This window comes from Hippoglossus stenolepis, chromosome 6 (assembly GCF_022539355.2).
Source record: "Hippoglossus stenolepis isolate QCI-W04-F060 chromosome 6, HSTE1.2, whole genome shotgun sequence".
NCBI lineage: Eukaryota > Metazoa > Chordata > Actinopteri > Pleuronectiformes > Pleuronectidae > Hippoglossus > Hippoglossus stenolepis.
Window position 1 is genome coordinate 12,434,729 of NC_061488.1, and position 12,776 is coordinate 12,447,504.

Sequence of the window (12,776 nt, forward strand, 5' to 3'; positions counted from 1 at the left end):
GTGTCCAAAGATGTATAATTTACGTTTAAGAGCTTTTCTGAAAAAAAGGACACCATGTTCTTAAAAACTGTATTGAGTGTCAATAAAAGTTTTATTTTGTTGCAGCTCTGGCTCCGTTTTTATTTAACAGGTGAAAAGACTTTAGTGCAATGTAGATGAATTTTGGATAAACAGTATGCCTGGTCTCATTCAAAATACCTCACAGTATGCATAATTTGCAAAACTGCTAATGTAAAAAAATAAAAAATAACTAAAACAATTGTACAACATCATATTGTATTGTGAAGTATTAACAGCTATTTATTGGCAACTTTAGTTGCCAGGTAACTTCTGTAATCTGAATAGAATACAAGGTAATGTTGTAAACTAGATTACAGGTAATTGTGGTTTTCTGTAAAAAAAACAAACAAGAAATTGCTGTAATTTATATACAACAAAAAACTGTAAAACGTATCCTGTAATATACTGTAATTCTTTTTACAGTAATTTTACAGTACTTTATTGGCAACTTTTTTGCCAGGTATTTACTGTTAATTCTACAGTCAATTCTTTCAAAGCACAAAGAAAGTGTGCATTGATCAGATTCAGTGTGATGAAGCCATTCGCAGGTAAATAATTCTTGAGTGATCGATAATGGTCAACATGTGACATTTAGCAGGGTTCCTGTGTCTGTGATTACAGGTTCATTCATTTCTCCATGTTGCTCACTCTTCACAGGGAGAAGTGAGCTCCAGCCGGAGGACTTCACCTCGACGTGCACGGAGCTGCTCACCACAGCCCAGACACTTTCATCACCAACTTACCTTTTTATTGTCACCGATCATCCTTAACTGGGAAGCATTTAAAACGTCATTGATCTTGATAATGCCGTGCCGTAATGTGACAGTAACAGTTGTATGAGATTCAAGAAGTCAAATTTCCAAGATTGATGAGTCGTAGCAGTTGAGTTATAATCCATCTACCTGAGTGATGCTCAGCCTCTGTTCCACGTGAAGGAGCAGACAAATAAATAAAACCCATAAAGGTGACACAGGAAATTGATACTTAACAATCATCTTGAGCAACAAGCACCCAGAGAGAGTGGTGGGCAGCAGTTACTACTGTGGAGGGAAAAGACTCAGAAGGTTAATAGGTCATAAAAAGAACAAAAGCTCCTAAAGGCCGGTGCATTAAAGTTTAGGGTTTTACTCAACAATGGACCAGAGTGTTGCATGTAACCGTCACTGAAGGATTTTACTTCTATTACTCAAACCATTCAATTCTCAGACACAATGTTTCAGCAGGAAAATTAGCCTCAAGTTGATCCTAATCGTTATTATTATGTTCGTCCCATTTATTTTCTCAGAGAAGCATTTTGCAACCAAATGAACAGGTGATATCAACGCCCCCCAAATATCTGAAGCATTTAAAATAACATTTTTTATTTAGTTTTGTGGTTCAGCACATAGCAACAGCAGATTCTGTCATTTCTATCATATTTCAGGTTCTTCCGTAACTCTTGGAAAATCCAGAGCAGAGCTTCAGTCTGTCAAAGCTTCAGAGCAGTAAAGTTTGGTTGCACTTCTTCATTGTGGTGCATGAGGTTTATTTTTCAGTTTTCCTGTTACATTGTCCATTGTCACAAATTGTAAATTGTCTTTTACATCACCATGTACTAAAAATACAAAACATCACCACAATCTTTTTTTGTATTTTTTAAACAAAACATCCAATTTTTCCATGTGGTCAGAAAAATGTACAAGTATGAATGACCATTAATACAAAAACATAAATTCTGCAGAGTTTGCTTTAAGTGAAGATTCAAGCTTTTAACCCTTTTAAGACGACTTCATTTATTGTATTACCGGATTGCTTTTTGTTCCTATGTACATAATTGTAATCTGTCAAAAGTGTCTTATTTAATTCTATATCGTTGTATTTCTCTACCATGTTCTGATAGAATAAAAAAAAAACATGACCCAAACAATGTGAAAACGCAAGTTGTTTTAATGACGAGTTCAAACTGTGATCTGTGTTCATAAGTGAACTTCTGCATAGAGATATCTATATAAACACCATGTTTCAATCTGACACTATTGATTGCGTTTTAATGTCATGTTGAAAAAAGTTTGTTGTATTTAATTGTCTATTTCACATAATTGTTACTTTCCTGCGGTTGATTTCTCGACTTGTCTTGTGCAACACATGATCTTGTGTAAATAAAGAAATGACAGAGAAGTTTATGTGAATCTGCAGAGTTTTTATTGCAATTCATGAAAGTTGTGGAGAGCATTAGTCATTTGCACTCATTTGTGGTATAAACAAGTGTGGTTTGTGGTGTAAGATACAAAAACAAAACCACTGGCTGAAAATCAAAACCAAACAGAAAACACAGAAACACTCTGTGGGAGCGCTGATGGTCTTGAGGCCTCAAACTTCTCCAACCACCAAGCAGTCAAACAATCCAAAAAAAGAGCCGGGGCTGGGACATAGACATTCATTATCATTATTACCCTTCATTTCCTCCGATGGTGATCCCCATAAAATGAAAAGGAATAACACAACATAACATGAGACTCCAGCAGACACCAGCAGATTACTGAGATGGTAATATGAAGAGCTTCGGGCTTCACATTTGTTGAACGCAGGGGCAAATGTTTTGGGAGTCGCTTAAAGCTGCGCGTCTCTGTTAAAGCACACAGCAGTTTTGTTTTCACGGCAGCTTAAGAAACGTCCCGATGCATGGAACATTATTCAAATCCAACCTCAAAACTCAGCTCCACAACAGCTGCAAATGGGACAGTGGAGCATCCGTCACTGTAAAGGACAAAAACGCTAAAATTTTTGAAATTAATGATGGACCGTAACCAAAGCTGGTTTCATGGCACCACGGCTGGCGTCATTCATCACTTCAAAGATCCACTTAATGCATCGCTCAGGTCTGATCAAAGCCCGGAATATAAAAAGAAAGATGTGAGGATTTGGGGGCTTTGCAGATCTTACCCTCTAAAGAACAGTAAAACGGAAATGATGACTTTAGTTGCCAACTGGAAGCAACACACTGTGAAAACAAATGGCAAACTTAGTGTTGGAATGGAAGTAGACTGTTTCCCTTGCAGTGGGGCCCTTAGAGGAGGAGAGGAGGGGGGGGGGCTTTCCTTGACCCCTGGGGACCCCCTTGACCCCGTCCACAGAATTACTGCACGACAGTGTGTGGATCCTCTCGGCTTTTGGTGTCTGGAGGGAGAATGTGGTGAGGAACCAGAGGTAAAGGTCCTATTGAGCCTCTGCACCATTAACACCATAAATCACCCGACGCATGCAAGAATCTCAGGAATCCCGCACTGTCTGGTCCGTCTTCCTCACAGTCCCCTCTCTCCCTCTCTCTCTGTGTCTCTGAGCAAACATATCAGTAGGAGAAAACTTCTCCTCACTTCGGCTCTTTCTGTCCCTCTCTCTTGCCCTTTATTGCGTTTCTCTTAAATAACCTGGCTGTCACCACCTCTGTGATACAGATGTGGCGAGGACCTCACTTTATTTTATTTAACATTTCCACAGAGTTATGGCGGCTATATCGCTCCCCTGACACTTTCCGAGACCTGCCGCAAATGGTGTCAAATATTTACCAAAGGACAGCTGATCCAGGGTCTGATTAGGTCATGAATTAGGAGCAGAAAATCGTTCTATCCAGGATCACGAGGGGGGGGGATCCGCTTCCTCCTGCACCTCCCTCGTTTCAGGGCTGTCAGTGGTCCTCTGTGACAACTCATTTACAGTAAGGCCACTGATATAAAACTGTCAGCATGTCCCAAACTTTGCTGATAATATTGATACTGTGGCAGTGAGAGGGTTTGCTACCTCATCATGAAAGCGGCTGTCTGTGTCTGATGTGTAAAACTGTTGAGGCCCAAGAGAACCTGTGACCCACTTCTGTCAAATAAACGCATGAATCCCCGAGTGGGTAATTTAGCTCGGCGAGTTGGAAATGTTGAATTCAAAATAGGGAAACAGGAAAATAACCTTTCCGTGACACGGTTCACAACTCAAGAATCCTGGTGTCACAAAGACACAATCATTCACACAGAGTCTCCTCATTGTTCTTTAAGATAATATGTTGTCATAAGTAAGTGAAGCTCACTGGTCTGTTGTAGCCTATAGGCTGCGGGAAGGGCTTTTAACCTACACAACTAACATGCCCCCTGAGAGCGAGGCCAGCCCCGACTTGCAGCACTACAATTTGGCTATTGAAAAGGCAGGGGCTGGGGAGGAGGAGGAGGAGGAGGCAGGAGATCTTGTCATGGTGCCCAGTGGGTTCAGAGCTTGTGGTTGGAGTGCTGGAAAGACTGCCTTGTCTCGGTGATTAATGGTGGGGAACTCGGAGGCAGGAGCGAGGGAGAGGCTTATGTGGCAAGACTGTGCAACATGAATGCACAATACTACAGAGTTTTCAATGAATCTAAAGCATGCCGTCATTTAATTACACAATCTTTCTCTTTTCTTTTTTTTTTTCTCCGTTCGGGACCTAATCCAAGAATTTCTTAATCATGAAATAGTGCAGTAGAAAAAACATGTTTTAATTAGCGACGAACAGCGTAAACAGTACAGTTTTCCCAAATGCATTTATTTAGCATGTACAGTATGTGACATCTCAATTAATCAAGAACAGTATCAAAGACTTGCCACATCCTTTAATGGCTTTAACAAAAATATAACATCATTCAATGTGAACATTACTCTGTTCATTTCACAGTTTTAAACATTTTTACACAAATACTATTTGCAGTATAAATAATAAACAAGAGGCCTAATGTGGCACTAAAAAATATATGACACACACTTAACTGTTATCTGCAAACACAGGGAAGTAAAAAGATCACTCATAGTACAAGCTCCACGTGCAAAACAATACAAATGTAAGATCCAGAAAATTACCACCAAAACATATAATTATTGACTGGTTAAATGTCTTGTGCATGCAGTGAACATGCAAAAGGAGCAGCAAGTTTGAGGACCTGCAGTCGTCTGTCACGGTGCCCGAGAAGCACGAATAGTATCACTGCAGCTCTCCTTTAATTAGGACATGTTCGGAGAGTTTAATTAAAAAGCTTCATGACTGGGTGTGTTGAAGGGATTTCAGCCCGGCAACGCTAATCACACGTCCTCCAGTCTTTCATAACTAAGTGAAAGTGGACGTATCATTGAGATTTTGATGAGCACAGGAGGGACGGCCATTATGGGGCCCTAGGGCCAGTTTGAAATGCCAGCATGGTGAAGGCTATCTACGCCCGTACAGGGGGGCGGTGGACCATTTGCAACAGATGGAAATATACAACTCAGATGGGGAAGGTCTACCGGGTGAACACACTGACCCCTGCTGCCATCACTGTGAGAGCCAATGAGGGAGGAGGACACAGGAGCATAATCCATGTAGTGCAGGTCTGAGGAGGAGGAAGTTCTGACAGCACATGAACCAGGGAACCTCGGCTGATCTGCACACGAGCTGGTGCTGGAGGTGAGGTGGCAGGGAGACTGCTGGGACGCACCCGACACCTTTCCGTGCTTGTGCTCCTTCTTGTACTTCATCCTGCGGTTCTGAAACCAGATCTTGACTTGGCGATCAGTGAGCTGCAGCCCGGCGGCCATCTCCAGCCTCCGGGACTGACGCAGGTAAGGGCTGAAGTGGAACTCCTTCTCCAGCTCCACCAGCTGGCTGTTGGTGAAGGCCGTCCTCTCCCTCCTCCGGCCAGGCCTGCCTCTGTGCGCTGGACCAGGAGCCACACCGCCGCCAACTACTGCTGGAGGAAGCACACAGAGAAAAGAGGGCGATAAATGCAGCTGCCACATATCGGACAAGTCTGACCTGAGAAACATAACCCCCACACGTGGAGGACTTCAAGTGCCAATAAGGCCCAACGTTAATCCTCAACCAATCAACCTGAGACCACAAGGCCCTCAGCTCTTCCTGTGTATTCACTCATGCTTGAGACACTCTACAAGACTGGCTGTCTACTGTGTCATGTGTTCAGGGAAAGTTACCACCCGAAGAAACAGTCTGGGGGAAACATCTGACGCCACTACGGCTGCCTGACAGGCCACATTAATCACAGCTACACACGGAAGCAGGCCTGTCAAATCCCCATCTCAGTCACTTAAAAGGTACCTTGGGACTATACCACTGAAAATAACCACCATTAGAGATTCCATTTGACATGTATATCAGCGATAGCAGGGGCCTGTTAATAACAATATAACATACAGGGGTTAATGGATACTTAATAAGGCCTGGAGTGACCTCAGAGAGTAAACTGCACTGCTGAACAATCCTCCACCAGACTGAGAGGCTGCAGCTTCCCTGTTACAGGCTCGTGTGCAAGCATCACTGTGAAAACTAAGAAGAATGATTAGTGAATATTGAAAAAACGATTTGTGTTTTATATATTCAAAAATGATTCTGCAACTGTCTTTATTTCTTGTTGTAGGTTTAATTAGACGCCGTGCGATTTCCCCCTTAGAATAAACGTATTTGGACAGATTCTACATTTGATTTGACTTATTATTTTATGACTTGTGGGGGGGGGGGAAGTGATGTTTGCTGATTCAGATATAATAATTCATAATAAAAGCCTGTTCGTGATGTTTTTGTGCAGCTCACTGACTGAAGCCTTTCTGTTTCCACTTTGCCTGCAGGAGTGGAAAAACAAACAGCTGAGAGCACGACACACACATTTGTTTAGCTGTGCTGCAACATTAACGCTCATTCATACACTGGACTATTTTAATCTGAAAGGAGAGAGAGAGCCTTCACATGAACGTGCATTAAAAATGATGCAGGTGACACAGTAAACATATTACTGGTCTGTTGGTGAATGTTGTTATTCAGTATGAAATGGTTCAGTGTGGTCACGTAACAAAAAGTTCCTTGATGAAGGTCAGATATGGTTTGAGTTAGAACGGTTTTATGGCTTTACCCCACCTGTCAACAATATTCTCACTCAGTTCAAAAAGTGAGAGATACTCAGTAATAAATTAGGGCAGAGTTACCAGATTGATCAGAGTCAGTTGTCCGTGGATTCATCCAGGGAAAAATTACTCCGGAGCGGCAGATGGTGAGTAGAGTGCAGCTCCTGCTCTTGATGTCCAGCTTGCCCTTGGCATGGCAGTGAACCGGGCGCTCCAGTGGGCTCTGAAACTGTTCATCTGGGCTCAACCTGGAACTGACATGAGCAGAGGAGGTCATGTTTTGCTGATTAAGTTCTGCGTCTTGGCCTCCGCCGCCTCCTCCATTGTACTCTGGCACTGGCACTTGTCCAGAGCTCATAGCAAAACTGTTGCCATGCAGCTGCAGTGGGAGGGCGGTGGGCTGTTGGGGGTCCATGGAGCCAGCTCATCAAACTGTCTCAAATAAAACCAGGAATCCCTCAGTAGTAGTAAAAGACAAGGGGGGGCTCTCTCTGTCTAATATCCCATCACAATTAACCTGACTGTGTAAATCCATGCAGCGAAGAACTTGGAGTAACCATGTGGAATATTTGAATAATATTTACCAGAAGGGTGCTGTGGTCACGTGTGGCCGCCTCCTCCAATGACAGAGCTCTGGAGTTGCAAAGTAATCCGCCTGCAATTTGGGGCGAACGAAGAAGAAGAAGAAGAAGAAGAAGAAGAAGAAGCTTCAGACAACATTTCCACGAGCTGCCCGCGTTTCTGCACCTGTAGGGATAGAGGAGGGAAATAAAAATCACACAACGGAATATGAATGAACAGATTCCAACAACTGTTTAGAGAAAGGAGAAAGAAAGAAGAGGTGTTTATGGTGCGGAGAGAGAAAAGGGGGGAGATGGCAGGGAGGAGGAGGAGCAGGGGGAGACAGAGAGAGATTACATGTGTGGTGAGGAACGTCTCGCTGTTGATTTTCTTGTAATATTGTAAATCTTTTGACAGGGCGCGTTTATTAGACGGAGCCGCCGCCTGCAGCTGCACATCCACTCAGTCCTCTGTGCGCGGTGGTAGGTTTTTATATTCAAGAGCAACGCGACGAGCTCGAGCCGCAGATTGCTGCTGCTGCTGCTGCTGCGTCTCATCCACTCTGGATAATTATATCGACCACATGCAATTATTTTTACTGAAGCTTTCCAGGTGTGCAATGCAGACAAAATAATCGAATGAATTGCGTTCATGCGTATTTACGCGCAATTTGAATATAATTATTAATAGTTGATGTTGTGATAATACTGCAGCTGTAGCGTTTCTTTTCATATTCTCATCTAAGGTGGATTTCTGCCTGTAAAATAATCAATTCCGATTATTTTTTAAGAACTTTATTCGCAAACAAATTTAGCAACTCATTATAAATCGCCGGGATTTTGCTACAAATACGAGCAGATGCTCATAACTGTCGGAGTGGAAGTGTGCAGCTTTAATAGGACTCGCTGGGAGTGGTCAAACAAAGGCTTGACAGTCATTGCCACACAAAGACAAAGGAGGAAATCATTAGAGAATTTGTCTTTTCTATAGGACGATTCGACGCGTTTGCATTAATCAGGCATCACGGTACAGTATCAAGTGTCCCCGAGTGTGTGGATGTGAGAGGCAACAGTCAAACACTGCACATGTTCTGATGGTAAACATCCCGCCTGCTGCTCGGCTGCATGGACAAAGAGGAGGAGGAGGAGATGCAGAGCAGAGCTGCTCCTTGTGCGTCTGTTTGCATTTACAACGTGCACCACTGGAGCTGCGAAATAAAGCAATGAGGCTGCAAAGTATTTAAATAAAACGTAAATTCTGCAACTTAATTAAAAACCTCTATAATAAATATTTTAGGGGGAATAATTTGGGCTAAAATCTGAATCAAATGTGGCCCAGTTGAGTCACACTGAGGTGAAGAACTCATTAAAAGTAGTTGCTTAATTAAAAAAAATACACTAATGTATGCAAATTGGATACACAACTAGAACGATGAAGTGATCACAACATTTTTTTTAATTTTTTTATAAATAGCAGCCAAAAGCATCCTCGCCCATGAGAGAGGGGATGCGCAGGCTACGGTGTTAGCATATTCTGTTTCCTGTATCCATCATAGTTGAACCATGGCTTTAGATTTAAGTTCTTTCTCGTGTTTCACTACAACAAAGCTGTCGAGAAAAGCCTCTTTAAACGTCTCTCAGAGGTGATGGATTATGCACTCAGGGTTGCATAGCATGGAAGGAGAGGAGCCTTCCCCCTTACTACTGCTGCTGCTCCAACACTGAGCCTTTACCTGAACCTGCACACACATTGTCTTTCTATTTAATTCAATTTAAACAGGCTGCATAATTTTTTTTTTTTTTGCAGTTCATTGATTTCAATACAGTTACAATTAGAGTCGGGCTTATTGGCAGCCACAATCAGGATAAAAGTGTCTTGATTTTCTTGTAATTATTATTGATTAAATTTTAATTTTAATCAGAGGCTGGGACGGAGCTAATGACTGCAGCCAGTTTCCAGCCTGTCCATTAAAATAATAGCAAAGTGCCAAATATCTCCACAGTCTATATAGAGACAGAGTGAAATAGAACAGGAATTAAACCATAACGACGTCAGCTTGTGCACCCAAAAAAAAATCTATCAGCTCCTCTCCTTGTTATTATTGTGATTATTGATAGAAACAGGTGGATTGGGCAGCATGGATCCGGACGCCGCGCTGAAATGGGGGAAAGTAATTAAATTGGTTTTGTTTTCCTTACCTCACACCCTTGAACACACTCTCTGAATTGGAGATAGGATCTATGATATACTGGCTCAGCAAGACCATAATTTAGCTCCTCCGCGCCTCCACCACAATTCTCCGTGAACTCTGTTTGAACCGCCTCGGTGGCAATAAATCATTTTTCTCTCTCGCACAAAAGCGCGCCGGTCGCTCTGGGTGTCAACCCTTTTACAATTCCTCCTTACAACTTCTGCGCTCCCTCTCTCGCCCGCTGACACAAACAGCCGAGGAAACTGTCGATAAACTTTTTTATTTTTCATAGCAATAAGTTCGCGCCTGCAGAGAGCGAGAGAGGAGAGAGGAGGGGGGAGGGGGGAGGAGGGTCTCTGCAAATGCGCCCAGGTCGAGAAATCTGGAGCGCGCGGCACGATCCTTAGTATATTTTTATTTTCTACAAATTATAAACTCCCTTTCACTAACGAAAAAAAACACCAAAACATAATTGGTTTCCAGGGCTCAAACCAAAGCACGGATCAGTTAATGTATTTCCAAAGGGACAGAGCGCGGCAGATAAGGGGAGACTGAGAGAGGGAGCTGGGGAGAAGACGTTAATGGGCAGAGGATGCTGTCGGTTAAAACGGTGCATACAAATGGCGCTGTCTTGGCAGAGCAAGCGGAAGATTTATGGGCCCGGTGCCCTATATTGCTGTAAACAATGCAGAGTGAAATGAAAGGACTAGAGTTTGCAGACTGCACTTCATAAGTGAGGGAAAAGACACACATTGTCATTTTCCCCCAAACAGCACCTGACTTTTGCATAAGCATGTGCATTAATTTGGGCCTATAGCTGCTGCTAGTAGGTGTGTGTGTGTGTGTGTGTGTGTGTGTGTGTGTGTGTGTGTGTGTGTGTGTGTGTGTGTGTGTGCGTGTGTGTGTGTGTGTGTGCACCACTGTAAATCCTGTCTGTGGATGAAGTGCATGAAAGGTATTAATCCTGCAGCTCTGAGCCAATGAAGTTCCTCAAAGTCTAACATTTAGATATATACATTTTTATAATTTTTTTTTTTTTTCTATTCAGGAGAAATATAATTTTCAATATCCATAAACCTAAATTAAAAACAGTTACAAAAGAAATATGTAGCTATTTCCTCGTGTAAAATCTATGGATGTGAAATAACATTGACAATTTAAACCCAATTTGCTTGTTCCTCAGTTATATGAATGAAAGTGCTCTTTTACTGATGTAAACAAACTTTTATGGCTGTAATTGTATTTAAGTCTTTTCCATCCATTTAGCAGGTTTAACTTCTATATTTTGAATTTTGGCAGTTTTTAAGTTTTGATTACAATCCGGAAATGAATCCAGCTTTTTTTAATTGTACGCAGCACTTTGAAGGACATGAACTAAAACCAAGCCCTGATGCTCAGAGGATAAAGATGAACTGTGCTATCATGCAACTGGTGGCTGCACAAATACATCAGAGGATCATTTTCAGAGGGAGCAAATCAAATGAAACGCGCGTTTTCACTTAACCTACACATAATTGTCGATCTATAGTCTCGGCGAGCCATATTCAGATCATTTTTGCTAATGAAAAGTGAATAACATAATCATAACTCAGTGCAGTGACTGGGCCCCCGGTGACACCTTGAACGGGAGGAAAATGACTGTAATTTCGAAGGTCCTCAACGATGCAGCAAATAGGCGAATGAAATATTCCTCACCGAGGCGTTATGATGACATAAAGTATTAACTGGCAAGTTTACCCAGGACACCATCATCCCCCCATGAGTGTGTGCGTGGGTGTGTGTGTGTGTGCGTGGGTGTGTGTGTGTGTGTGTGTGTGTGTGTGTGTGTGTGTGTGTGTGTGTGTGTGTGTGTGTGTGTGTGTGTGTGTGTTTGTGTGTGTGTGTGTGAGTGACGTGGGACATCAAGAGTGTGAATCCCCGAGATGATGCTGCGTGCGTGTCTCCCCCTTTTGCTTTTTAAATGTTTTCCAGCACTGACAGTAAATCATTTTAACGTGTCTGATGGAGTTTTAAAATCTAGTTTTATGTAAATGCGTTTGCCTCTCCCCCCTATAGACACACTCTCACACACACACATACACAAAAAGACACACACACACGCACAGAGACACACAAAGAAAAGACATGGTGCATCTGCTCCCTCGAGTGAACGGATGGGAGAGAGATTTACGGATTTATGACACACCCACTGCTGGTCAATGCGAGAGAGTGTCTGTCCCTGGAAAATAGCAGCGTGACCCCTGTTTCAACTCTCAGCCTTTATGCAGCTGCCATGGCTGCCGTTTAAACACACTACACCATAACAATACACCGGGCCCGGGCCTTTCATTACAAAGCAAAGTGGCTGAAGAAGACACTCACCTGAGACGAGTGCAGAGGAGAGAGAGAGAGGAAAAACAAACACATGTGCACTTACCCCGACGAGCAAGAATAAAAAAATAAAAAAATAAAAGCGGGTAGTAAACCAGAGCCTGCACCAGAACAGCTGATCATTTCTGTTCCAAACATTTCGATGGCTGTTTGTGTAAAGTTTATATATCTAGAGAGGGGGAGAGAAAGAGAGAAAGATAGAGAGAGAGAGAGAGCCCTCGCCTGAGGGGCGCTCGTAAATCACGGGGAGCCTGCAGCGGTGCAATGTGAGCTGAAAATCATGTGTGATTCAACAGTGTCAAGTCAGAGAAGAAACCAGTTAGAGCTGAGTAAGTGCTGAGGAATTTAAACACTGAGTCCGAGGCGCGTAAAATACACCGAATTCCTGCAATAACAAACCAAACTGCGCCTTCTCCAAACTCAGAGGGAAAGAGCAGGCTGAAGCCAAACAGCTGGAGGAGCATTCAAATCGTTTATTTTAAACTGAGCGAGAGAAAAAAACATGAAGCTGTTATTCTCGGATATTGTGTTTGTTTTTTAATTCATTCTTCTGACAGGTAAGACTATCACAGTTTAAAGTTTACGCGTATATAAGCTCACGAGAGCAGAAAAGTAAACGCGTAAAGTTTAAAATGTGTGTTCTCCATGTTTATAAAAGTTTCCGCAAAGTGTAATAACAACACAAAAGGGGAGATTAGTCTGATTTATGACTGAC

At 42.6% G+C, this 12,776-nt stretch overlaps 2 protein-coding genes across 3 annotated transcripts in view; both read right to left on the reverse strand.

The window, feature by feature from the left end:
• Window positions 1–4,579: 4,579 nt before the first annotated feature.
• LOC118110765 (homeobox protein Hox-A4) lies at window positions 4,580–7,515 on the reverse strand. 2 transcript variants are annotated; one of them, XM_035158816.2, is made up of 2 exons: window positions 7,021–7,515; window positions 4,580–5,771 (listed from the first exon to the last, which is right to left on the reverse strand). In XM_035158816.2, exons 1-2 carry the CDS (start codon window positions 7,352–7,354, stop codon window positions 5,221–5,223), a joined length of 885 nt encoding a protein of 294 aa, XP_035014707.1. In that variant the 5' UTR covers window positions 7,355–7,515; the 3' UTR covers window positions 4,580–5,220. The 2 variants fall into 2 exon arrangements, with proteins under 2 accessions (XP_035014707.1, XP_035014706.1); XM_035158815.2 differs by having other exon boundaries at window positions 4,580–5,774.
• A 27-nt stretch (window positions 7,516–7,542) lies between these two features.
• Window positions 7,543–12,776, reverse strand: part of hoxc8a (homeobox C8a) — a 55,832-nt gene continuing 50,598 nt past the window's right edge. The window contains exon 3 of the mRNA XM_047340239.1: window positions 7,543–7,686. The gene's annotated coding sequence lies outside the window, so the exon portion shown is untranslated. The remainder of the gene's footprint in view (window positions 7,687–12,776) is intronic.

Coding starts and splice junctions, on each gene's coding strand:
- LOC118110765 (XM_035158815.2), bottom strand. CDS start 7,354: ATGGACCCCCAACAGCCCACCGCCCTCCCACTGCAGCTGCATGGCAAC. Junction 5,775..7,020: donor AACTGACTCTGATCAATCTG/GTAACTCTGCCC, acceptor TGCTTCCTCCAG/CAGTAGTTGGCGGCGGTGTG.